The sequence below is a fragment of the Eimeria maxima genome, genomic scaffold (genome assembly GCF_000499605.1).
Source record: "Eimeria maxima Weybridge genomic scaffold, Emw_scaff216, whole genome shotgun sequence".
NCBI classification, from domain to species: Eukaryota; Apicomplexa; class Conoidasida; order Eucoccidiorida; family Eimeriidae; genus Eimeria; species Eimeria maxima.
In genome coordinates this window covers 18845-43586 of record NW_013565030.1, presented here as the reverse complement: position 1 = coordinate 43586, position 24742 = coordinate 18845, and the positions used below count along the sequence as shown (strand labels likewise).

General features: G+C 48.9%; 4 protein-coding genes across 4 annotated transcripts; all 4 read right to left on the bottom strand.

The window, feature by feature from the left end:
- Nucleotides 1-1105: 1105 nt before the first annotated feature.
- EMWEY_00022270 (malate dehydrogenase, putative) lies at nucleotides 1106-3862 on the bottom strand (the record flags this gene model as incomplete). Its single annotated transcript, XM_013480651.1, has 7 exons — nucleotides 1106-1279; nucleotides 1544-1652; nucleotides 1895-2000; nucleotides 2294-2488; nucleotides 2719-2848; nucleotides 3217-3344; nucleotides 3751-3862. The coding sequence occupies 7 exons, from the start codon at nucleotides 3860-3862 to the stop codon at nucleotides 1106-1108; spliced, it is 954 nt and encodes a 317-aa protein (XP_013336105.1).
- Nucleotides 3863-7653: 3791 nt separating this feature from the next.
- On the bottom strand, nucleotides 7654-9958 carry EMWEY_00022260 (hypothetical protein, conserved; the record flags this gene model as incomplete). The annotated part of the gene is made up of 5 exons (XM_013480650.1): nucleotides 7654-7697; nucleotides 8020-8397; nucleotides 8615-8756; nucleotides 9106-9152; nucleotides 9760-9958. 5 exons carry the CDS (start codon nucleotides 9956-9958, stop codon nucleotides 7654-7656), a joined length of 810 nt encoding a protein of 269 aa, XP_013336104.1.
- A 6974-nt stretch (nucleotides 9959-16932) lies between these two features.
- EMWEY_00022250 (hypothetical protein) lies at nucleotides 16933-18081 on the bottom strand (the record flags this gene model as incomplete). Its single annotated transcript, XM_013480649.1, has 1 exon — nucleotides 16933-18081. One exon carries the CDS (start codon nucleotides 18079-18081, stop codon nucleotides 16933-16935), a length of 1149 nt encoding a protein of 382 aa, XP_013336103.1.
- A 3271-nt stretch (nucleotides 18082-21352) lies between these two features.
- On the bottom strand, nucleotides 21353-22696 carry EMWEY_00022240 (hypothetical protein; the record flags this gene model as incomplete). Its single annotated transcript, XM_013480648.1, has 1 exon — nucleotides 21353-22696. The coding sequence occupies one exon, from the start codon at nucleotides 22694-22696 to the stop codon at nucleotides 21353-21355; it is 1344 nt and encodes a 447-aa protein (XP_013336102.1).
- Nucleotides 22697-24742: the final 2046 nt, after the last annotated feature.

Here is a 24742-nt window from a genome sequence, read left to right as displayed (position 1 = left end):
TATATATATATATATATATATATATATCACAACCGAATAGTTGTATCCTCTTCTACTTCTACAGAGCGGTCTCGCCAAGCTGGTGATCTCATGCATACTGATAGTTGCAGGGGCTCATTGCAATTCGTTGTCTGTCATCCTCAGGAAAAAGATGTTGTGCCTATGCCTTGTTCCTTAGGGAGTTCAAGATCTTCGCTTGGCCGGAGGCAATACAGGCGGCGCCACAGACCTAAAGGCGGCCCCTACCACAGAACATGCATGTACCCACAACCGCGTTGTCTGCGTGCACCCATGCATGCATTCACGAAAAATTGGATATATCTGCGTTGCCGTCACACCCAAGCAATGCAGCATTTCCTCGTGTCTCATATTCAACGGCCCCGGAGTTGCATATTGTCCGCACAGCAGACACTCCAGAGGCGTGCACCAGCTAGTCGGCTAGCTAGCTTGCTGCAACTCCTGGCACAGCAACGTAGATGTCGGTTGACAGAGGCATTTGCCTCTCTCAGTATCAGGGTTGCTGCGCTCAGGAGAGCCTATACACTAATAAAATGCAAAAAAAATGTTTCATTAAACTCCCCTTTCCACTTTTCCCGCAACATTCACTCCTCAAACATGCATGCAGACGTGGATATATAAGCACACAAAAGCCCCCCGCTCTGTCTGTGCCTGTCTCCATGATATTTTGCCGGTATTCCCTTCCACATAAAGGCAAAGCCGAGAATGCGTCGACGCATAATCAAAGCAGCAGTTGAGCCGCCTAGCGGCTACACTTCAACAACTGCGGTGTACGTTCAGCCTCCTACGACGCAGCACTATGCAAACACAGGCTGCATCTACGCGCCTGTTCATACGCTTAGGCTATGCATGCATGTGTTTATTTACGTGTGGTGTACACAATCATAGACAGTTGCACTTCCAGGTGTACTGGAAAACAGTCCATTCTACTGCACAACGCACCCAGAACGGGCCAAATACACCAGCTAAACCATGCGTAGAAAATGCACTGTATGATACAAGTGCATGCAAAGGCGCATGCACGTGTATTCGGTTGGCAGATGATGCTGGGAATTGATGCCAACATTGCATGCACAGGGTGGTCAGTTTACTGGGGGGATTTTGGCAGAGAGTCAACGAGGGAGCGGACGGCCTCGACAGATTTCGCAAACATCGCCTTCTCCTCTGGTGTCAGTTGCAGTTCCAGTATCTTCTCCACACCTCCAGCCCCAACGATACACGGCACCCCAACATATAGGCCGTTCACCCCATACTGTCCAGTCTGCATGAAACCACGCAAGCATGCAGAATGTCTTCATAAAAAGCAGTAAGCCAGAATTCAAAAAGAACAATAGTTGAAGGTGGAAATACACTAGGGAAAGGAAATGAGACTGCTATTGGCGCGTTATATGCCCTCAACCGTGTTCGCTTCTCCGGTCCGATCTCTCGTTCACTTGCAAGCATGCAAGCATGCATGCAGCGAAGCGGCCAATCGCTCATGCAACACAAAACCGGCATATAATCGGCAACCTAATGCCCCGCTTACGAGATAGGCAGCACAGGGGATAAGCCTCTTCTTGTCTTTAAGATATGCCTCAGCCATCAGCACCCCAGAGGCAGCTGGAGCAAAGAAAGCGGAACCGGCCTTCAAAAGACTGCAGAAGTTACGCATACGCACAACACTGCACACAAAGGACTCGCGTACTCTCGGATGTTCGCAGAGCTGTTGTACATAGCGCTGCATGGTTTCAAAGGCGCCCTTAACCTGCCTCCTTCTAAACCTCGCAATCCTCTTAATCAACTGTGCTGTACTCTGTACAGCGCAGCTGAAAGACCAAACCAACAGCTTTACATATTCACTACATATACATACTGAAGCACTCCCGCTGGTTCTCACTTAACAATCTCTCCGCCGCCATTTCGCGTGCGTTGCACAATGTCATCGACGTCTTTTTGCGTCAGTTGACCCATCGCCACCAAATCTGGCAACGGAATGCCCCCCACTGCATTGGAAACCCAACACAAGCCTCCGCAGTACACGCGGTATACATACACCACACGTACAGAGTGTTGAGGCCTACTAGGCTTCTCTGTCGATCCAGTTTGACATACACACCAACCTCTCATAAGCAGCGGGGGCTGCAGCTGGTGCAGCACCCGAGCAGTAGCAGCTGAGCTGCGGCTACGCTGCAGCAGCACGGCTGCAGAGGTTGGAGGTGCAGAGCTGCAGCACAGTTACAGCAGTAGCATCGGCTGCAATCGCATCACGCGCTGCAGCAAATTTGGAGACGCGCACCTGTGCAATATCTTGGCAGGGGCACCATGGCGTCTCCATGTCCCCCCATAACCATCGCCTGCACATCTTCAACAGACACCTGCAACCTCTCCGCCACAAAAGAACGAAAGCGCGCGGAGTCCAGCACCCCAGCCATTCCCACCACCTTCGCATGCGGCAGTCCACTGCGCTCCCTCATCAACTGCACCATTGCGTCTGGCATCCAACAAACACACACATTCATGCACCTCACAACTTATCAAGCACATCCCACATACGCGTGTCTGCACGACTATGTTTATGTATTATGTACGTGCAAGTGCATATATGAACCCTCCCTCGACCTGCCCAACATTGCATGTATGTGTAGAGTCGAGGTCTGAACTGAAATATAAAGGTGAAAAAAAATGTGCAAAAAAATACGTTTGGCACTACAGCATGAGTACCAAGTGGGTTTGTTATGCAAATCACGAAAGCGTCGGGTGCATGTATTTTAATGTTATCCGCCACTTCGGAGACTATCTTCGAGTTAATGCTGAGGAGGTCGTCGCGCGACATGCCGGGCTTGCGGGGCACCTGCAGCAGACGAAGAAAAGATCAGAAGGGCATTCATACGTATATCTACACACAGAAAGAAATCACAAACGAGGAGGACGCGGGGGCAGCTCATGAATACGCATGCCCACACATGTGAGGACATGCAAATATAAGCCATCTCAGCACACTGCACCAGCATGGAGAAACGTCAAATCGATATACACGGTAAACCTCACACAAATTCCATGACCATCAGCATGCGGTAAAGCGCAACGCACATCAAATATTTCACTACTCACAGCCGCAGCAAGCATTGGTTGAAACACCTAATAAGACACCACTGATGAAACCAAACTAGCCGTCATAAAGCTGAACAAGCACACAACATCCAGGGGTGATTTGCATACGCCAGCTGTAACGATGACAACATCTGCCCCTTGTAAAGCCACGAACTGATTTGAACCCGATACTCTGCTGTCCACCCCTTCCACGGGTCCAACTTGTGATATGTCCAACGCCTTCCCTTGCGGCATTCCTGAGAAGAGAACAGAAACACATCTGAAGACAGGTGTTCACTAACAACTTCCAAAGATGGAAGTGACATCGTAGGCACCATGCAGCGTCCACTCATTCGTCCTCCAAGCAGAGTTCGCTGTGACCCGTCTTTCTGCTTGAGAGAATCCTCGCGATGCGCCTTCAATGTGCTGTCAGCTGGGGGGTCTCACGCCCGGTGCAGCAGATGCTTTAACACCCGCCTGGCGAGCCGTGGGATGCTCATCCAAAACCGGCAGCTGAGCCACTGTACTCGTTTCAATTCATCACTTAATATCCTATAAGGTACATTATATGGAAAAGATACCAAACTAGGCGGCTGTCTGGAAGAAGGCGTGGATGACCACTCCCCCCTCATGAAGAACCGCGGAGAAAACCACTATACCTACCTTCCACTACATCGAAAATACTAACATCTCCCAATTCCTTTAGAGAGGAGAGAAACGCCAATACTGCTCCGATTTGTCCTCCGCCAACCAGTGCAATCTTTGGACGCCTCATTTTGAGCTTGTTGCAAAAGTTACGACGGAATGAATACCAACGAAGTTGGCAGGCAGGCAGACCACACCTTGACTGCAAGACCGCCTCAAAGCCTGGGCCTTCCGTTCATTCCTAGAAAATAAACAATTGTAAAATGATTCGAGACTCAACACAACAAAAAAAACGAATGACTATGCAGAGGGAGGCGCCCCCCACAGCCTTCCTCTGCTGATCTTCGCACGCTCACGTCCCAGTGGCTATTCAAGAGCCCCAGCGCCTAGTCGGCCCCTGAAGAGTGATTTGCCTCTTCTCTGAAATATATATTAAGATGAACAGCAAAATACACCACAGCATAGACGAAGACAGAGCACGGTACCCACAGCCTGCGCCACACTGTGCCTGTTGTAGAAGACGCGCGCCGGCATTTTAGCTCAGTGAAACAACATATGCACCTTTCTGCTGTGCATGCACGTAAAAGCTTGTAATCCAAACGTGTTTAGCGAATCAACTCGAAAATTCCACCAATATTTCAGCAAATGTTGCAATACTAACGGGACACGGGAAGCTACCCTGCTGGCTAGATGACGTTTCATGCCGATTTGGATACGAGTACGTTTGTAACAGACGCATAAACTGTTACGCATTGAATCGAGCTAGGGCTGGCAGAGCATATCCCTTCAGGTGTTAAAACGTGAACACTTAATAGGCCCTAGTAAGGCGGCCTGCACGCTAGCAGATGTTTCCAACAGTTGTCTACACTTTTGGCCATTGCAGCGAAGGTCAGGTTGAGCTTGCATGGGGAACTGGCTTGCACCCGTAACTCTAGCATGGTATTTTGGAACTAATAGCGCGCTTACTCCCGCAGTCGATGGCCCTCCAGGCCAGGTTGCTTACCTCGAGTATTTTGGCTTCAGGACAGCTATATTCTTGTCCTCATATACGGACAGGATTGAGGACTCTCATTGTAGCATGGGCAAGAGTGCTGCTAATTTTCTTGGATTACTCGAAGTTTGGCTATTGAGGGACAAGGAAGGTTGTAAAAGTTGCTAATTGTGTTGGCTCATGCACCGAAAGTTGGCTTGCATCATATGCATGTTGGGCCGCATCCAAACACATGCGGGAGCAACGTGGTTGCAGCTCTCTACAGCCCAGCTTTTCATCGCACAAGCACCAAACCAAGCCATGGTGCCGCTGTAAGCAGGATGCTGGAATAGTGGTGATGGTATCCTCTGTCCTATTGAAAATATTAGCTAAGAACAGCAGTAAGTTACTGGAGAGCCAAAACAACAAGATAACTTGGAGGACTCTCACTGTATGGGGTTAGTTATTTGCCAATGAAATGAGGTACAAGGCTGGACTCTACGCTGCACCGTACGCGCCCACGCCTGTAGGTGCCCTTGCTGAGTTCTAGAAGGTACGCATCTGCTCTCAAGGGGTTAAGCCTCTCAGGGGATCTTTCCGAACCCGCTTGGATTCGCTGAAGTTTATTTCGTCAAATGAATTCTGTGTAGCCTCTCCGCGTATTGACACATGTCTCCAAAATATGGCATTCCTCTCCAGCTGATCCTTCACCCAATCGGGCTGCTTCCGTTTTTGGAGAAAGCATGTACTATGTGGTCTCCTGTGATTTCCTAAACACGAAGCTAATGCTAGGGTAACATCATTGCTTTGGGGAGAAGTCTGCGTTGTTTGCTACTGCATCAACCTGCGAACTGCGAAGGGACAGGCCAAACATTTTCGAAAAGCGTGTGAATCCGCTAAACCAAAAGGGACCTATCTTGACTGTAACTACTGGACCGCGAGCGTAGGTCTGTGATTATCCGAAGGGGATCTGCTGGTCCTGTTGTCGCGACATTCTACCACATCACTGAGCCGCACGTTATTTTGGGGAACCGGCGTTTCCCTTATCAGCTTTTTTTTTTGCGTGGCGCTGCTTGAATGGCATGTTTATCCAGCTACGTAGCCCTTTCCAAATATGCGAAACCTCAGCTGATCGTGCCATTTGAAAAAGAAGCAGAAGCGTCCTCCTATTTGACCATCTCCTTGCCCTAAGAGTGCCGAACTCCCTTCTGCTGTCGCTTTATGCCTTTTGTCCTTTTCTGTGTAGGGTTAGAATTAATGGCCCCAATCCCCATCAGCTCATTGGCCTGATCATTTCCAGACTTCCTTCCTTGCGTGCTACTGGGACGGTAGTGGCATACATCCTCTCTTTAATGCGTAATGCGTACCACCGTATCCGCAAAGTCACCCCTTTCATCTCTTATCTCCATCACCGTTGCCCATCCGGTTACGAATTGGCTGGGTATACGAGCACTGTAAACAACAATTGAGGACTCTTGCATCCACCAGCGTGCCTACCATAGTAGGTGCCCTATAGGCAGGTGGCCTTGTAAGGTTTCATGCGTGAATGTCAGACTCCCCAACTTCGGCCAAAGAACGCTACACGATATAAACTGCCGGGCACTTATGGGATGTGAGCACGAATGATTGGCTCCAGGCCAAGGGACGGAGCTGTAGGTTGCCATTCCTACATTCCTTTGTATAAAACGTAAGTAAAAAGCATGCCAGAGATAACCCTTAGTAGACATACGTCAACCTCTAGTTCCCACTCATCGTCCAATGCGACCACCGGCGCGTAGGCACAGTGCACCGCATAAAAACCCCAAGCAAGTAGACTACAGGTCGTTGTATGCCTACACAAGGTTATCCCTGGCATGTTGCCTACATGTTTCTAAATACAGGAATGTTGATTGTGTTCTCCACATTCGGAGTTATGCTTACTTCTATACATACACTATGCTCTGATTGCTACGATTCATGTGTGTTGCGTAAACATCGAAATTCAGGGTTGGGTGTGTCCAAGATAATTGGACTACACCAAGGTCAGCTCACCGCAGAGCAGCAGAGCTGAAATTAACGTTAGAGGCCCACCTTAGGCCACTGCGGACGCAAAGTGACAAAGGATCGTCTCCAGTTCAAAAGCAACTGGCGATGGCAATGCATCTGCTGGTGGGAGACTGAACCCCATCCGTCACTCACTGAGTGCCATCCCTTCGCAACTACTCAAGAGCTTACGCACAAATAGGAACATTACACTGTTCTTCTTTAGAGACAAGAGTACGTTATGGTTATAAGCCCCCCGCGAACTTGTCAGCCTCTTCCCTGTAGCCCGTAAGGAAAGCCAGGGATCCTCGACTCAACTATACATTCCTCACAAAGCCCTTGTTCATAGCCCCAATGCAGACTGGAAGTAAGGAAACGCTCTCATAGGCATAGGAAGCGTTTCCATCTATTCTATATGGAACGACTTGCATATAGGGAGCAGTGTCTCAAAACCATATATGCAAACCATACGTCTCAACACCCTTTCAGTGAAGCCCCACGAGAGTACGACACCAGGGAGACGGGACAGAAAGGGGCGAAGCGTAGTGCCAGCTATATGTGAATCACAAGCGGGTTACACAAGAATGACAGCGTTTGCCTCAGTTCACGGATGGCCTGTAGCCGAAGGGCATCAAAACAGCACAACCCATCACAAACGCCTTAATGCTCTTTCCCCTTCCCGTTGTCCTGTACCAACTACACCATATGGGGAGGGCCAGAGCTAGCTTGCTCGCTAGCTAACCTGCAACCGCTGTAGTGGTCCATATGCCTCGTTGGGCAGCGAGCTACCTAACTGCACAGCTGGAAATACAAATCGGCCACTACCAGCTACACCTCCTGTCTGGTGAAATGGCTGGGCCCTTGGTGGCGTTCTTTATTCCGCTTGATTGTGCACTTGAAGAGGCAAGAAAAACACGTCTTCCTGTGCCTCACTGGGCCGCCTTCTCCTGTACGGAGGCGATCATAACGCCATCTGCGCATGCACATGCCCCAAAGTTGAAAAACACAAGGGTTAATCTTCAGTTCCCAACTGTTCGATCTTACTCGCCTCACTCCCTCCGAAAGACTTCTGCATGCACACTGCGCAGTGCCTCCCTACTGAGCCGCTCACAACTGGAGGTGGAATCGTGGATCAGGGCAGCAATATAAATTCACGAGGTACAACAAGACGCCGATGAAACAAATACAACGAAACATAATTATGTTCCCACATACTCACATTGCAATGGAAAGTGAGTATCTCACGAAAACTTCACCTTCTGGCAACACACGAACGAATAGAATGGGTTACTTACTAAGTCTGTCAACTTGTTTCCGAAGCTGTTCAACGTTTTGCTCGTCAATAACCCATCCATCCTTGAGGGCTTCCTCTGCTTTTGTCTTGGAAAGTGGGACAACAATAATAAAATGCAAGAGAGAGAAGTTTGGGGAGCGGCCTTCAGGCAGGTGGCGGAGAACCTGCATCTGCTGCAGCACCTTCGGCGCCGTTACGTCAGCAACTTCTTCTGATGAGTCCTGGAATATCGTCGGTTTACCGCCCCCCTTCTCTTCCATTTTCTTTTCCTTTGTTCCTTCTTGCTTTTCATTGCCGTCAGAGACAGTCGGAGCCTCCTCCTTACTGCGACGTTCGGTTGCTGTCTCCTCATTACCCACACGCTCCGCTGGACCCTCCGCTGCATCGAAGAAACGGAAGAACAGAACAGTGGATTTACAGACAAACATAAGACCGAAAAACAAGAGAATACCCACACGCGAAGAGGCATATGAACGAACAAAGAAACGGACAAGTGATAGTGAAGCTAAAAACGGCGCGGATTACCGGATGGCGGCATGCCGCTCCATATGTGCCCCGACTAAAAAAGCGACCATGAATTTAAACAAGGGTATTACCTCCTGCTTGTGCAGAGGTCCCCTCTGTCTTGCCGTGTTGAGCCTCTTCTCCTGTTGGTTCAGTCCCCGCATTTGTCTGCGATGTCTCATCACCGTTATTGCCCACAGTTTTATATCCATCATCGCCGTCTTTAATGCCAGCCTAAAAAGAAAAGGGTTTTAGGCGAAAGGCGAAGTGCACAAATAACGGAACCAAGCTGCACCTGAAGGGAATATTGATGCAATACTGCTGGTCGGTTGCGCCGGGACGTTGGGATTGGTCTCATAAATCTAACGCATAGTCGAAAGCTGGGCTACATGCAAGAGGAGGACTCATAACTGGGCTGTGAGGCCAGTGCTGGTCAGGCGGGACACGGCAAAAAACCGTTTAATTCCCCATACACTGAGGTGTGCTAACCACGAAGATCCATAGCCTTCAAGGTCCTACAAATGCAGACTTCCAACAACTAGCTATAGGGATGCATACACGCGATATTTTGTTTCCAGCTTACAGCCTCGTGGCGCTCGGATACGACCAGCAGGACAGAAAACGGAGCACCTGCCATTGCAGCATAGGCATGGATATAACCAGAATACACACACATCAGGCGCAGACACTCCATTACCGCCTCGCAAACTTTCTTCTGGCCGTCAGCGTTCTTCATTGCCACCTGGAGACAATGCAGAAGGTGCCATGAGGCGGACACAACAAACAGCAAACGCACCAACGGCCAAAGGCAACTGAAATGAGCAGCGAGGAACAATGAGTGCTGGAAACAAAATCGTAGCAGAATCACCTGACTACTACAGAGGAGGGAAAAAGCAATCATTTTTGTTGCTTTTACAAGCAGCAACGTCAAATCGGGCTGCCACACGACTAAGCCCTCCAATACTGTAAGATGTACTACTGCAAACGCAACTGAGTCCACATCCAGTGTTAGTGGCATGAGGCTTGGCTACCGTAATTCCCATCTTTAGGGTTCTTCTGCCGTTCTGCAGCGTGAACCTCGACTCCTTGATGTTGACATAAGACGGAGGTTTAATTTGTAACAGAAGCATATCTCCTTCCGCTACATCCGGCCTATTGTGTGAGTATTGCTGTACAAGAGAAGGCATATTATTTTCTTGAATGAGTAACAGATAGACACCATCGCCGTCTCCCGTACTGAATTCCTTTGCCTGTAGTGCTGCAGCTGGTGCATCCGCAGCAGAACCAGTAATATACGGCTTCGAGCAAGCAGCTGAGGCCCCAACTGTTTCCTTTTGGGTCATGTTTGCGTCTGGTGGCGAGCCTGAAACCTCTACTGCAGCTTTTCGCGTCTTTGGTTCAGCTGCAGCGGTTGGTTTTCCACACGTAGCCCCCATTTCCGTGAATGCTGCACAACCTCCTGGAGTAGCGGAGAGCTGCACAACACGACAACAAGGAAACTAATAACGGAATATTCTGCGAATGCGTTGTAGTGTTAAATTCAACTGAAACGGCAACAGTCGCGATACTGGGTGGACTAGCGGCGTTAGCAGCGCGCTGAACTCATGGAACTGCGCCGCTTCCCATAGGAAAAATGGGAAGCTCTTGAGTATATAATGAGAAAAAGAAAACAGATCTATCAAAATAAAGGCGTGCCGAGGTATACAAGCGATAAGGGAGCTGTGGTTTGGTCCAGGCTGGTCCGGATTAACCGTTGTGCTGCTGCACCCAAGCTTACCGAAGTGATGATGGAACTGTCGTTCAGGATTTCCGTTGAGACTCGATACTGATTTGACTATGTCAGTTAGGAAGAGTCACTCAACTGGAAAACTAACATTGAACTGGAAGCCCCATCAAGGAAGAGGCAAAGCAGGGAGAGCTCCTCGACTTACATGCAGATTCCAACTGTGAGCTCATCTCCGTTTGTTGCAGGTTTCCCCTTAAGTTTGAGAAACAAGCAAACTGAATCAAATTCTAAATTATACTATTGCAGCATACTCAATTATCTGCGATGTATGCGTCGGACTGGAAATCCCCATTGGCGCAACTGTCTCCAGCTGTCACTATGGATGCTAAGGCTTAGCCAGACACGAGGAAGTCCTTCCCTTTGCAAACAGCTACTCACCAACAAAATTGCCAAAAGTGTGAACGAGAACTAGCATACAGGAGCTAAGCTTATTCTCATTAGTTCAGGGGCCGCAGAGTGCTCACCAGAAAGGTGCCGGATGTGACCACCGAACCATTGGGGTAGAGCTTAGGGAAGAGTAAAATTGGAGGGGCAACTTTATTAGTTGGTAATAAAACTTTGGTGCCTTCAAGTTGGGGAAACACCCTCAAGTGTTGTCTTTGCCGGGTTGCAGTTGTCCGCCACAGCGTTGCAACGCTTCCATTGAGACAAGCTAACCCGCTTTTTCCCTCTCTTATCAATCCGAGCCATCTGGTAAAGTGATGCACCGGAGATTTATAAAGTAAACGGAGGAACAAAGTAGCGGTTTAAGCCGATGCTTGACTGCGTACTGTCTCATCTCCAACACCCTAGGGCATCTGTCCCCCTCTTGCAGCAATTAAAGCATCGGATGTACGTAAAAGAAATTTCGCCATCAGGCCTCTCCTGGACCCATTACTGGATTTACGTTGTGACGGGGATGAGACGCCTTGCACAATGTGCTGCCGCTCGAATTTGCCTGAATTTCCTGGCTTTTGCGCTTCTCAAGCAACGGATTTCTGGAATTTTGTGACCTTACTTATTCTAGGAGGAGCAGGAGAGACGTTGAAGGCTCTCCCCCTTTTCCCTGAATGGCATGTTTCTGGTTCTCGCCTTTTCTCAGTTTTTGTCAGTTTGTGTGGGAGAGTTGGCACTTCCAGCGTCAGTCTTCATAGGCTCTATATCTGTTGCATTTACGAATTCCTGTTCTTCCTCCTCATAGAGTTGTCTCCTCCCTTTCCGAGGCCTAAGAACCCCATTAGCTCGGGGGGGTTCCACAATTGCTCCAGCTAGGTGTACACAGCCAGTTGCTGGTTGCTTCTTTGGGATATCCCTACGCCGAACCGTTGGGATGGAACCTCTGACTTCACCGTTGGGCTTCTGTTCACCAATGGAGGATACTTGTTGATGCATTACTATATCCATGACTTAACTTGCTTAATTCGTCCTAGTTCTTCCCCACCCTCTCCACTAGCCGGCCTCTCCAAAGCATGGAGTTAAAACTACTTCACATCGCGTCTCAGACAACTTCCCATGCTCGGACGTACATCAGAAAAATACTGCCTTTTCTCAGGGATATTCATCTGGGTGTTTTTTTGCATTTTGAGAAGTACGACATGCAGTTCATCAGTCTCGGAATGGCGCCTCCAGAAAAGCAAAAGTTTATTTCACTCCCCCTGTCTAGCGGCACACGCCAACATGGACGGCTGGCAAAGGGGAAGGCGTTATTGGCAAATTGTTTCTAACATTCAGACGCTTTCGTTTGGACGCATAGGTGATAGTGCGCTTGCTTTAATGCGCACGAGAGGAAAAGACGTTAAACTACTAATCAGTGCAATACACCAACCTGCCTGGATATGGGAGGTGGGCTTGAGTCAGGGGCATTAGCTGCGGACTGCCATGACTACTTTGGTTTATGTCGCCATGGATTCCCTTTCCCACGTCATCCTCTGGTCATTCTGGGATTCCACTTCATATGTGGCCTTTCACAGACTACAGGGAAATCTAAGTGGCAGCCAACCACATAGTGTTGTAGGCAGGCCACACGGCCTACGTTAAGTACAAACAAACACTGCTGTAGATTCAGCATGACTGTTGGTGGAACGAATTCGATCAGGCGCCTCTGTAAAGGCTCTTCTGCTGTTTGTGCTACGTGAAGAGTCTGCTAAAAAACAATCTGTCGTCGAAGCTCTGAAGTGAAGCTGTGACGGCAGGTCCATGCCGTGAAGTCTGGATACTGGTAGTCAGTTTATGCAGGGCCTTCCTTCCGAAGCTGGGTGACGCGGTGAGAAGCGTGTGTATGTGTGCGATTCCCAGCAGGCAAGATGGTCACTGCCGCTTAACAGTACCTGTGGAACTGGGGTTAGAAATACCCTTCTCTACTACTTTGCTGCAGCGCTAGCTAAACTGGATGGAGTATGCTAGGTGAGCTGCACATCAGCTTATACCGCCCATCAAACGCCTGCACGCTGATGCTGCCATCCTATCACTACTAGAACGCAGATATTCCCGCAGCTTTGCTGTTTTGCTGTAAATTTTGTCAGGCCTTCCGGATAAAACAAATGAGCTAACATACATTTTGCAATGTTGTGGCTTCTCTAGAAAGTCGGTAACTCCTTGTAAATATCCTTCTGAGTGCCATCCTATTGTAGTGAGAATAAATTAAAATAAAATAAAGTGCACAGCCCATCCGTGGCCACGGAATAGTTTTTGCTTGGGAAGTGAGCAGCTCTTTGCAAGCAAAGGCCCGTACCTGGTGCAATTGACATGGCAGGCTACCACTAGCCACTGCAAAACCACTTCACAATCTGCCTGCCAGAGCGCAACCGTGCACGACGCGGGATCTTGCACGCCAGCAGAAACAAATGAATTTCCAGCCACAAATTCTGTAATGCTGGCAAGAGCAAAGGCTTGCAAGCATCACTGTGCACCAGAAGCGTGCTTGGGTCCGTTGGGAGAATCCACGTTTAGAGGATTTTGCCTCTTCGATGCTCGCCACTGCCTTCACGCGGTCGCCCTATATTTGAGCTGAATGAGTATAGTGAGCGACAAGGTTAGGAGTCATTCACCGACAGAACTCTCCAAATATCACCTTACCATATGCAAATCGAACAGCAAAGCAAGCCCATGCTCTACAGGCATCCTCCATCGTGTATCCACGGAATCCATTGACGATCCTTTAATCTATGGCGCCCTGATTCAGAGCAGAACAGCAGTCTTTTTAGCTCAAGCACTTCAAAAGGATGAGGGCGTTCTCCGCGTTTGTAGATATCCAGTGCAGCAACAAGCCGTCTTGCCAAGTTCCTGTGGATATTCGCCAATCTGCCTCCACGTGACCCTGCAGGAGGTATAGGGATGTCGGTTTTGAAGCTATTTGCGAATTTGTCCCACCAGTGATCAAACGGCATATAGTCCCCCAAAATTTCCTTGGCGCACACGAGTGCATCGAATATCATCATATACCTACCTAAACCTTCAACAATGGCTATGGGAGCGTTAGTTCTTATTCCCCTTCGGCTCTGGAACCAAGATGTGACCACGAGCAACTCCACTGCAGTTACAAGTTTTTCTGCATCCTGTTGGTTGAGTGTCTCCTTTAAAAATAATTCCCGCAGACTCAGCAGGTAATCATGGAAAGAGAACCGCCTTGGCTTCGCACTCAAGAGGACAGCTGTTCGGACGGATCTGGGAACGACACCGTTTTCCAGCACTGGCAATCGAACATAAGGATGGTTTCGAATGCCTCCAGAGAGAAGCATTTCTCTTAGACTCCCACTATCAATCATTTCGCTGGGGTTCCCAAGACGGGGTAGCTTCGACTTGTGTAAAACTGACGAGTTTCCAGTATGCGCCTCTTCGCGAACAACTGAGAAAGACCCAGCTCCTTCCTGCTCGTCAAGCAGAAGGTCAGCGGTTGGGATTGCATCCATCCACGAGTCGGGATCCAGAGAAGGATTCACACCATGGAATCCATCGTGTTCAACAAATGCCCCCAGTGGAGTAGTTTTCAGGTGTACCTGCTCACCATATCCATGTCCAAAACTGCCTTGGTCCGCCAGCGACTGCCTGCTTGAGGGCAGTTGTGTTCCAACAGGAAAATTTCCTCGTATTGATTCTTTCTCTGCGGCAGCCTCTGATAGCATTGAGATTAGCTCTGTCACCCGGTTTTGCGAGTCACGTCTAGAACTCGAAACTGCTCTTTGGTGCAGCAACCCCATATCGGCTTCCAAGTCTAAGCAACTTTCTATGATAGAAAGGGCATGTTCATCGACATCTTCCCCGCCTTCAGACAGCCGCCGGTGTGCAGCTCCAGCCCAACGTTCTTTATTTCTTAGATATTTGCATACTGACAAAGATGCTAAAATTGCTACAACTGAGATGGCGGTAGCGAGGACGGCACGGAGAGACAGGCTATGTATCTGTGATCGTGCAGGGGATTTCTTCCGTGGTGCAGGATCGGCCACCAGACTCCATGTATCCTGATCACCATAAAGAACAGACGCCATTAAAGATCCACCCAATGCTCCAGTTGTTGCTAGACGAAGTGACGATTTCGGACTTTCCAGATGCTGCCGATTGTCTGAAGACACCATTTCAAAGCGGGCAGTGAGGGCATTCCGGGGAAAATGGTTCCTCCCACAAGAAGAAATAATCGGGGACTATAGTTATACATTTACTTGCTAGTATTGAAAGAACATTTACTGTGGAGACGTTGCAAAATAACAGCTCCCGATGTTCGTGATAGGGCTAACAGCATGCTCGTGCATTCTGGTCGCAGCCCTTGCAACGTTTGGCAGAGCACGTGCTTCCGTGTGTCATAGCTCTTCCCAAAAGTGCTGCAAGTAATGTAGTAATGTTAACTAATTAATAACTGAAAGGTGCTCTACAGGCTGCGGAAAGAAGGAAGGAAATAACGACGCTTTTGTTTTGCACTTTCCCCACCTGCGCAGGAGACTGACGACTGTTGGTGTAGTGCCCAGCTGGCCAACGCTGTCACTACGTGAGATTCCTGCCAATACCGAATAAGTGCACACACTATAATCAAATACCTAAATCTACAATTCTAGCTGCAAACACTAATAAACACAATTAACAACCAAAATTACGATCGAGTTTCTATTATTGTTCCGAAAGAAAACCCAGAATAATAGAACTGATGCTCGACCCTCGCCTGAGGGCCGGGGCGAGGGTCTCAGCGTCGGCCTAAAACGCAGCCCCGAGCTAGGTGCCGGCAGGAAAGCACTCTGATCACATTAGTCTGTTTTCCTATCTAAAAGTGTCTTAATCCCTGATATATTGCATATTGTTCATCCCTTTCCATGATATCGGGCCTCTAGAGGGCATGCCTGAGCTCCATTGTAGTGCCTTTCTACTACTGTTGGCAATGTACCAACCTCTCGATTGCGTCAAGAGAGAGAAACCCGCGTCTTCTTTGTTGCACATTTATACTGTGGGGGAAATAGCATGTCCCTGGTTCTCACAGCTTATGGGCGTGTGGGCATCTTGGGAAATTACCGCACGAGTTGCCACCTCTCTTCATCAGCACTTGCTGATAACATTCTCCAACATACTAAGGTTGGTCTTCAACCGGCAAATATAGCTTAGAGCTCTCTGAAACTTCCACTAAGCCACTAAAAACACGGCCACTGCAACGTTTTCGTCTTCATCATGTGTTACACTGCCACGACCCAAAGCTTCTTACACGCTCATCTCTCCAGGTGTGACCAGGACGTTCTCTGTCTCCCCACTGGACACAATAGAAGAGGCAATTCCTTGCATATGCCTTTCAGTTCCATACACGATCATGCTGACTCTACGGAAGTGTTTCCTTGTGTGCACCCACACCGTATGTCCTGTCAAAACCGTCCACGAGTAGGGATTCACTTGAAGCCTCCCCCTTTTGCGTGAAACACCCTTTTGTGAAACTGGAAGACATATGCAAGTTCAACTGAACATCAGTTTCTACCGCTCATCAAACGCCTGCACGCTGATGCTGCCATCCTATCACTACTAGAATGCGGATATTCCCGCAGCTTTACTGTCTGCTGTAAATTTTGTCAGGCCTTCCGGATGAAACAAATGGGCTAACATACATTTTGCAATGTTGTGGCTTCTCTAGAAAGTCGGTAACTCGGTTAAATATCCTTCTGAATGCCATTCTATTATAGTGAAAATGGAATAAAAGAAACCAAACTGCACAGCCCCATGGCGGAATAGTTTTTGCTTGGGAATTGAGCAGCTGTTTACAAACAAAGAACCGCACCTGTTGCTTTAAACATTACCGGCGCTTCTGCACTTTTGCGAACCTTTCTCACAATCTGCATACTATGGCGCAACGCGACACGGTATCTTGCACGTCAAGGCAAAGGCTAGTGAGTTGACAATCGTTAATTCTGTAGTGCCAAAGATACCGATGGGACTGCGAGCATCACAGTGCACCAGAAGCGTGCTTATGTGCGTTTAGAAAATCCAATGTAGGATAATGCTGCCTTCTGCGCTTCATTGCGTCCACGCAGTTAACTTACATGTTTTCTGGGCTGGGCATTTATCCTAATATATTGGTCAGTGACAGGCCTAGACGTGATTCAGAGACGAAAAAAACCTCTGAGAAGCATTCTGCAAGCATCGTCTTGTAAAAGTGCACCGACCAAAGAAAACGCCCGTGGATCAGGTCATTTCTCCATCTTTTCGCCAGTCGTCCCATTTGCCATCCTTTAACCGATGGCGTCCCAATGGATAGCAGAACAGCAGCCTTTTCAATGCAACCACCTCCATAAGTGGAGGGCGCATTCCTTGCTTATAGATTTCCAAGGCAGCCACAAGCCGTTTTGCCAACTCCGTGTTGAATCCAGCTAATTCGGTCATACCAACTGCTGAAACGGGAAAATCGTAATTCGTGTGAAAGGCTGATACGTATGTGTTCCACCATACCGGAAGTAGCATGTACTGCCCCAAAACCTCGGCTGTACATACGATGGCATCGAACGCCAAGAAATAATTACCCAAGGCTTCAACCAGGTAAATGGGAGAGTTACCTCTTGCTCCCTTCTTCCCCTGAATCCAGGATGAGATTATCAACCGTTCAACTGCATTCATGAGACTGTTGACATCCATCTGGTTCAGTGTCTTCTGCAAAAGTAGGCTCCGTATCGTAGCCAGGTGGGTATGGGGTGACAACTTCCACGGCCGCTGTACAAAGAGCGACATTGCATCGATATACCTAGGAAAGACACCTTCCCCCAGCACCGGAAGCCGAACATACGGGTGACTTCGAATGTCTCCAGTCCAAATGATTTCCTTGAAGTCACGCCGGTGATATCGTTGCCATGGGGGTACTGCTGGTGCATGCTCAGTCCTTCTCTCGTCATCAGTAACCGGGGAAAACCCATGTCCTTCCTGCCCTATAGACTGAAGGCCAAACCTTGGAGCAGCATCTATCCAAGAGTTGGGGTCAAGACCAGGTGTCACCATACTGGACTCGCCATGTTCAGCAGATGCGTGAATTAAAGGGGTTTGCATGTGTACCAGCCCACCATCTGCAGGTGCAAAACCGCTCTGGTAGCCCAGCCACTGCTCGCTTGAGGGCAGCTGCACTGCAATAGGAAGACTTCCGTGCATAGACTCTTGCGCTGCGGCAGCCTCTTGTAGCATCGACACTAGCTGCGTTACCCGGCTGGATGAGTCAATTGTCGAACTGGAAATTGCCCTCTGCTGCAGAAGTCCCATCTCGGCCTCCAAGTCCAAGCAATCCTCTATCACGGAAAGTTCATATTGATTGACACCTTCCCCGCCTTCAGCCAGCCTCCGGTGTGCCATCCCGGACAGCCGATCTCTGGTGCGCATAGCTTTGCATATGCTAAAATATACTAAAATGGATAGGATGGAAACAGTGGCGGCCAGGGACACAAACACCGACCGGTTCCGGCGTCGAGGTGCAGGGCAATCTCGCCGAGCTGAAACCGGCTGCCGACTGCTGCCATGACAAGCATCGGCAGTAGACACCGTTAAACTGCCCTCCAATTGTCCATTCATTGGGGGATGGAGTAACAGTTCCGGTGTCTCCAGATGCTGTTGATTCTCTGACGACCGCATCCCAAACGGGACAGAGGTGGGATTCCGGGGTAAAGGCTTTCCCCATCAAAATATGTTATAACGTATGTTGTAAGTTAAGAAATAAAAAGGTATATCGGCTTCCCAAAATGTGTAGCTGCGTCCACGGTGGAGGTTTCACAAAACATGAGTTCCAGATGTTCTTGAGAAGACTAACACACAATCAGCTCGACTGCGGTGCACTGGGGTCACGCAACGCATGGCACACCCCGTGAAATGCACGTGCTTGGGTGTGCTAGAACTAGTCCAATGAATCGAGATATTTTATAGCAGGGTTAGTTGTTTAATGACTAAAAGGTTGTCCACAAACCGCGGAGAGCAGTAGGAGGCAAACAGGGGGGTGAGAGTTCCCCACTCCGTAGATAGATCAACGTAAGCTGGCAATATCTGCCGAGCTATCATTTGTTTCTAGAAGGCTTACTCCAGATTTTCTTCGTAGCAAATTTATAGTGGGATAAAATACCACACCCTTGGTTTTCACTGTTTGTGTGCGTATAGGCCACCTGAAAACGTCGTCAATTTTTTTGTCCACAGTGGTGCCACCTGCCTTCGGCAACGCTCTGTCTGGACTTCCCACCCTACAAACACCGATATTCAGTTGACAAAACACAATTTAGGCCTCTACAGGAGGCATTAACAATCCGCTTAACACATCAACACTCGTGTCTTTCCGTGGCTACACGTGCCACCATAACGAGCGATTCCGATACGGTTGTCTCTGCAGGTGTGGCAGGAATGTTCCCTTTGTTTCTTCAGTAGGCACAATGGAAATTACAAAACTTCTCTACTTTAGCCGTGGATAATCATGAGTCAAGTGCCTTGAAATATGTGCTCTGCGGAAGAATGCTCGTTTTCCCTGCTGGAACCCAGATGAACACGGCACACGAAGGGCCACCTGCAGCTCCAGAGAGGATGTAGCCTCCTTCGCACACCCTGCTACAATTTTATCCTCAAGGAGATCACGCACACAACCATGCCTGACGACCCACAACCTGTATGCACTAGCTCGTACGCTGCACGGAAGCTTAGCACGGAAGGAAAGCTTAGTACTGGGGCCACATCGTAAGAAAACAAACACTTCCTGTTGAACTGGCACCTCAGTGGCCCTGCAGCGCTCGTTGGCCGAAGGCTGACGATTTTCATTTGGAAAGAATGCGTGTCACAAGTCCGGAGAGAGAGCCATTGGCAACAGGAAGCTTGTGCCCTACTTTCCCAGCAGACAGATGGGTGAATGCCGCACTTTGCTACTTCCGCTAGTGCTGCATGTGGGTTGGGAGCTCACCTTGCTTGTGACCACCTGTGTTGTTGATGTTCTCAGAATTGCCATGCGAGTAGACGATGCCGAATGTGGGATTCGCCGGGAACCGTAGGGTTTTGTTTTGTAGCAGGAAGTATCATAATGGTAAATTTTGCTAGTGGGAGTGGGCGGGATAATACAACAGCAGAGAGGGTGCAGAGGACCAGCCCCTGCAGCCGAACGAGCGAAACTGGATAGACTACAAGCTTCCCGCGCAGCGGCGATAATTCAACCGGGGAGGAGATCAGGAGAGATATTTTACTTTTCTGAGTTCAGGGAGTCCCAGTAACGAGAGTGGATGCGACGCCCACTACAGCAGTAACTAGAGTAGTAAACAAGGCAAATGGGTAAATCAACTTCAAGCCTATTTCACGATTGCGTAACTGTCAGATAGTTGTGAACGGAAAATTACTAGCAAATCAAGACGCGATAAGCAAGGGAGCCAAACAACGCTGGTTCAGCGTCTGTGAGTCTTTGGATGAGTAATTCGCTGGTATTCTTGGGCTCGCATTTTCTAGGGGGTTCATTCATGCTTCTTTCTTGAGACACTCGAATTGCTGGTAGCTGTGCCTTGTGGTTTCGGCACGATTCATTCGATTGACAAAGGCCTATTCGGCTTCTACCTCTGCGTTACGTACAGTAAGTCGCCTGGATGCCGCATGTCGACTGTACGGTGACTCCATGGAAGTAAACGCGAGCCACAGCGTCTACGTGGAGTGCATATACTCCTGTTGAGATTTCATTGCAGTAAACGGCTCCACTGTAACTGTTCTTCTTCTGTCCGTGGCGCGTCACACGCCTGTTGAAGAATGCGTCGTCTATGGTATGACGGCTGTGAAGGCTGAATACAGCAAAATTATCCTTCCGAAGAATGAGTGCTGGAAATCAACCTTTGATCTCTGCTCTGATCTACCAGTGAAGAAAAAGCGGGGTGGTTTGGATTTTGTCCCTGTTCGATTCCAGATACGTAACATGGTACTTACATCCCACGCAGCCTACTTCTGATACTAGTTATTAATGCGGCCTTTTCGACTACTGCGCTGCACAACCACGCAGCCTATTCGGACTTAGTTTGCGTCAACGTTGTCAGATAAGCCGGAATGCATGCAAAGGTAACTTTGCACGTGCCACTACCGCTCACCAGGCGTCTGCAACCACATGCTACAATCCTACCACAGCTGCAGCTGGATTGTGGAGGCATCTTCCACACCTTTTGTACAACTTGCCATTCTTTCTGAATGAAAGAAGTGGCCTAATTCGGATTTTGCAAGCTTGTGTCAACTAAAGAACATCGGCAACTCCGTCAATGCATCTTGTGAATGCAGAGTATTGTCGTGTGACGAAGCGCACACAATCTCCACAGCCGCATGTTTGCGCAAGAAATCATTATCGGTTGGGAAGTGAACTAAGGAACTGCACCTCCCACATAAGATATATCAGGTTTTTTATGTGATTGCAAACCTTCGTCACAATATGCCTACCATGGTAGAAGGATTTTGCTGCATCAACAACTCGCCATTGTGTTCAAGCAACGGCGTTACGTTTCTGAGCTGGGAGAGTACTGCCCTGGTCTATGGCAGGGCTAGGCATGGTTCTAAAAGGGAGCTCTAATAATCGTTTTGGAAATGCCGCAGTTATCGTGTGCCAACATTCAAACCAAATAAAGAATGTCCAAGCTTTCTAGGAAGAACATTCTCCATCTCGTCTCCAGGGATCCCACCTAGGATCCTTTAAACGATGACGCCCAAGCGGATAGCAGAACAGCAGCCTTTTCAGCGCAACCACTTCCTCAAGTGGGGGGCGTTCTCCTGTTTTGTAGGTATTCAGAGCCACGATAATCCGTCTTGAAAATTGTGCATGGAACTCCGCTAATTCGGTCAAGCCTAGCCCTGGAGGAGTCAGGCGGAAAGTCGTATCAAAACTGGCTGTGAAATCATCCCACCACAGATGAAGCTGCATGCTATTGCCCAAAATTTCTGCAGCGGACAAGATGGCATCAAATGCTATAAAACAATTGCCTAAGTGCTCAACTGTGTGAATGGGAGAACGCCCCCGTGGTCCTCTTTGGCCCTGCAACCACACTATTGGCACCACCTTCTCGATGACGGTCACGAGATGATCTGCTTCGTTCTGGTTCAGCGTCTCCTTTGCGAATAAATTCCGAATCGCGAGCATGTTAGCATAAAGTGACAGCCTCAGTGGCCGCTGGTAAAACAGCGTGGATACTTCTAGGTTTTTGGGAACAACTCCTTCCTCCAGCACCGGCAGCCGAACATACGGGTGGCTTCGAATGTCACCAGACCAAATGATTTCCTTGAAGCCACGAACCCGCCGTCGCTTCCGCGGAGGTATATCTGATTCCTCGTCAGTCTCTGATTCGTCATCAGTAGCCGAAGATGATTCATCCATTTCCTGTTCACTACTATGCGGGTCAATCCTTGGAATAGCACCTATCCAAGGCTCGGGATCCAGAGCAGAAGCCACAACAGTGGATTTCCCACGTTCGACAGATGCCAGCGTTGGAGGATTGTGAGCATGCACAGGCTTATCAACTTCAGGCTCAGAACAGTTGTGGTCATCTACCTCCTTCTCGCCCGGGTGCAGCTGACTCTCAGCAGGAAGACTCCCTGACACTGATTCCTTCGCTTCGGCCTCTGATAACATTGAGACTAGCTGGGTTGCCCGGTGAGGCGGTTCACCTCTAGAACTCGAAACTGCTCCTTGTTGCAGCACCCCCATAGCAGCCTCCAAGTCTAAGCAACCTTCTACTATGGAATTCACATCTTTTTCAGGCCCCTGCTCGCCCTCAGCCAGCCGGCGTTGTGCCTCTCCTGCCAAATGTTCTCTGCTCCTAAGAGCCTTACATGTGGAGAAGGATACTAAAATTGCTACAACTGAGATGGTGGTGGCGAAGACGACACGGAGAGACAGGCTGTGTTCCCGTGATCGTGGAGGGCATTTTTGTTGCGCTGGATCGGCCACACCAGTCCAAGGTTCCTGACGAGCATGGAGACTAGACTCCATTAAACTTGCCTTCAGTTCCCTCGTAGTTGCGAGAGGAAGCGATAATTGTAGAGTTTCTCGAAGGTGTCGATTGTCCGATGACCCCATTTCAAAAGGGACAAGAGGAGCATTCCGGGGCCAAGGTTTCTCTCAACGGAAGAAATATTTGGGGAGGGTATATACGAGTATATTTTTTGAGTTTTGAAAGTACATCTACTGTGGAGACGTCTCAAAACAAAAGCTCTCGATCGTGACGGGCTAGCCGCACGTTCGTGCATTCAGGTTGCAGTCATGGCTACGTTTCACACACCCCGTGTAGCGCACTTGCTTGGGCGTGCTATACCTTCTCTAGTGAGTTCTGCTAGTGTGTAATAATTTTAATTATTCAATAACTGAAAGGTTGCCAGCAAGCAACGGAGAGCTGTATCAGGGGAAAACACCAACGCTGTGCGCAGCATTTTCCCCACCGTGTCTTGAGCGACGACCGCGGGCAATAACTACCGAGATATCAATTGCTTCTAGAAGGTGTAGACCAGATTTTCTTTTCAACACATTTATACAGTGTGATAATAGGCCACATCCTTGATTATCGCGGATTATGAGCGCATGGGCCACTTGAAAAATTCGCCCGTAATTTTGTGGCGTCTTCAGCAATGCTCTGTCTGGATTCCCCAACCTACTAATGCTGATATTCAGCTGGAAAACACGATTTATTCATCCAAAAGAAACATCGTCAATCCACTTAAAACATCGTCGCTCAAGTTGTCTCCTGTCAATTCCTGGCTACCCATGCAAGAAGAACGAGTGGTGCGGATTTTTGCAGTCACAACGAGAGCACACGCGAATTCTTCCAACAAGTCCCTTCAATTCCTGCCTGAAACAAACACCATATACAGTCATACATGCTTGGGCAAATGATGCATAAGCTAGCGCTGTAGAGTCGTATACGTTTGCCACCCATCAAGCGTCTGTATACGCAACAGTAGAAACGCATATAGCACACTTATACAGACCATATTGGGCGGGCGTCCCCCGTTGAGGAAGAATACCTCCATACAATGTGGTCAAATTCACGAGCACGTGGCAACGAGTAGCTACCTGGGAGATGGGGTCCCCGAGGGAATTCGATTTAGCAGCGGGCCATAGCAAATATTAAATGGCTTAGAAAGGGGGACCGTCAACCAAGATAGCCAGAAGAATTGAGTTTAGCAGCAACTCAGTGAATTGGAGAAAGCAGTTTCTAGGATTGAAGGTCAGATGACAGGCAAAGAGTGATCATCCACACTAACTGGTAGATTCTCCACGACTAGTGTTAACGGCATGCAATCCGGAATTGTTATTGGGAACAACACACTAAGCGAGAACAACGTACGAAGCTCAACTAATGCTGCACCGTTCAAAGGCACGGGACGTTTGAGCCAAAAGGAACTGAGCAGGCTGCAGAGAGACCAGAGACAAAAAGAGTCTCCGCTCCCCCACGTAGTCCGCCAACTCCAGTCAGACATTTGGTGATACCCTATTAAATTCGACAGAAGTAAACCTTGTACGAGGGGATATAAGGGATTTACACCGCTATTTTTACGCCCCACAGAATGGACGTCTGGGCGTGCCACAGGGCATAAGAACAAATACTTCCTGTTGAACTGGCACCTCAGTGGCCCTGCAGCGCACGTTGGCCGAAGGCTGACGATTTTCATTTGGAAAGAATGCGTGTCACAAGTCCGGAGAGAGAGCCAATGGCAACAGGAAGCTTGTGCCCTACTTTCCCAGCAGACAGATGGGTGAATGCCGCACTTTGCTACTTCCGCTAGTGCTGCATGTGGGTTGGGAGCTCACCTTGCTTGTGACCACCTGTGTTGTTGATGTTCTCAGAATTGCCATGCGAGTAGACGATGCCGAATGTGGGATTCGCCGGGAACCGTAGGGTTTTGTTTTGTAGCAGGAAGTATCATAATGGTAAATTTTGCTAGTGGGAGTGGGCGGGATAATACAACAGCAGAGAGGGTGCAGAGGACCAGCCCCTGCAGCCGAACGAGCAAAACTAGATACACCACAAGCTTCCCGGGT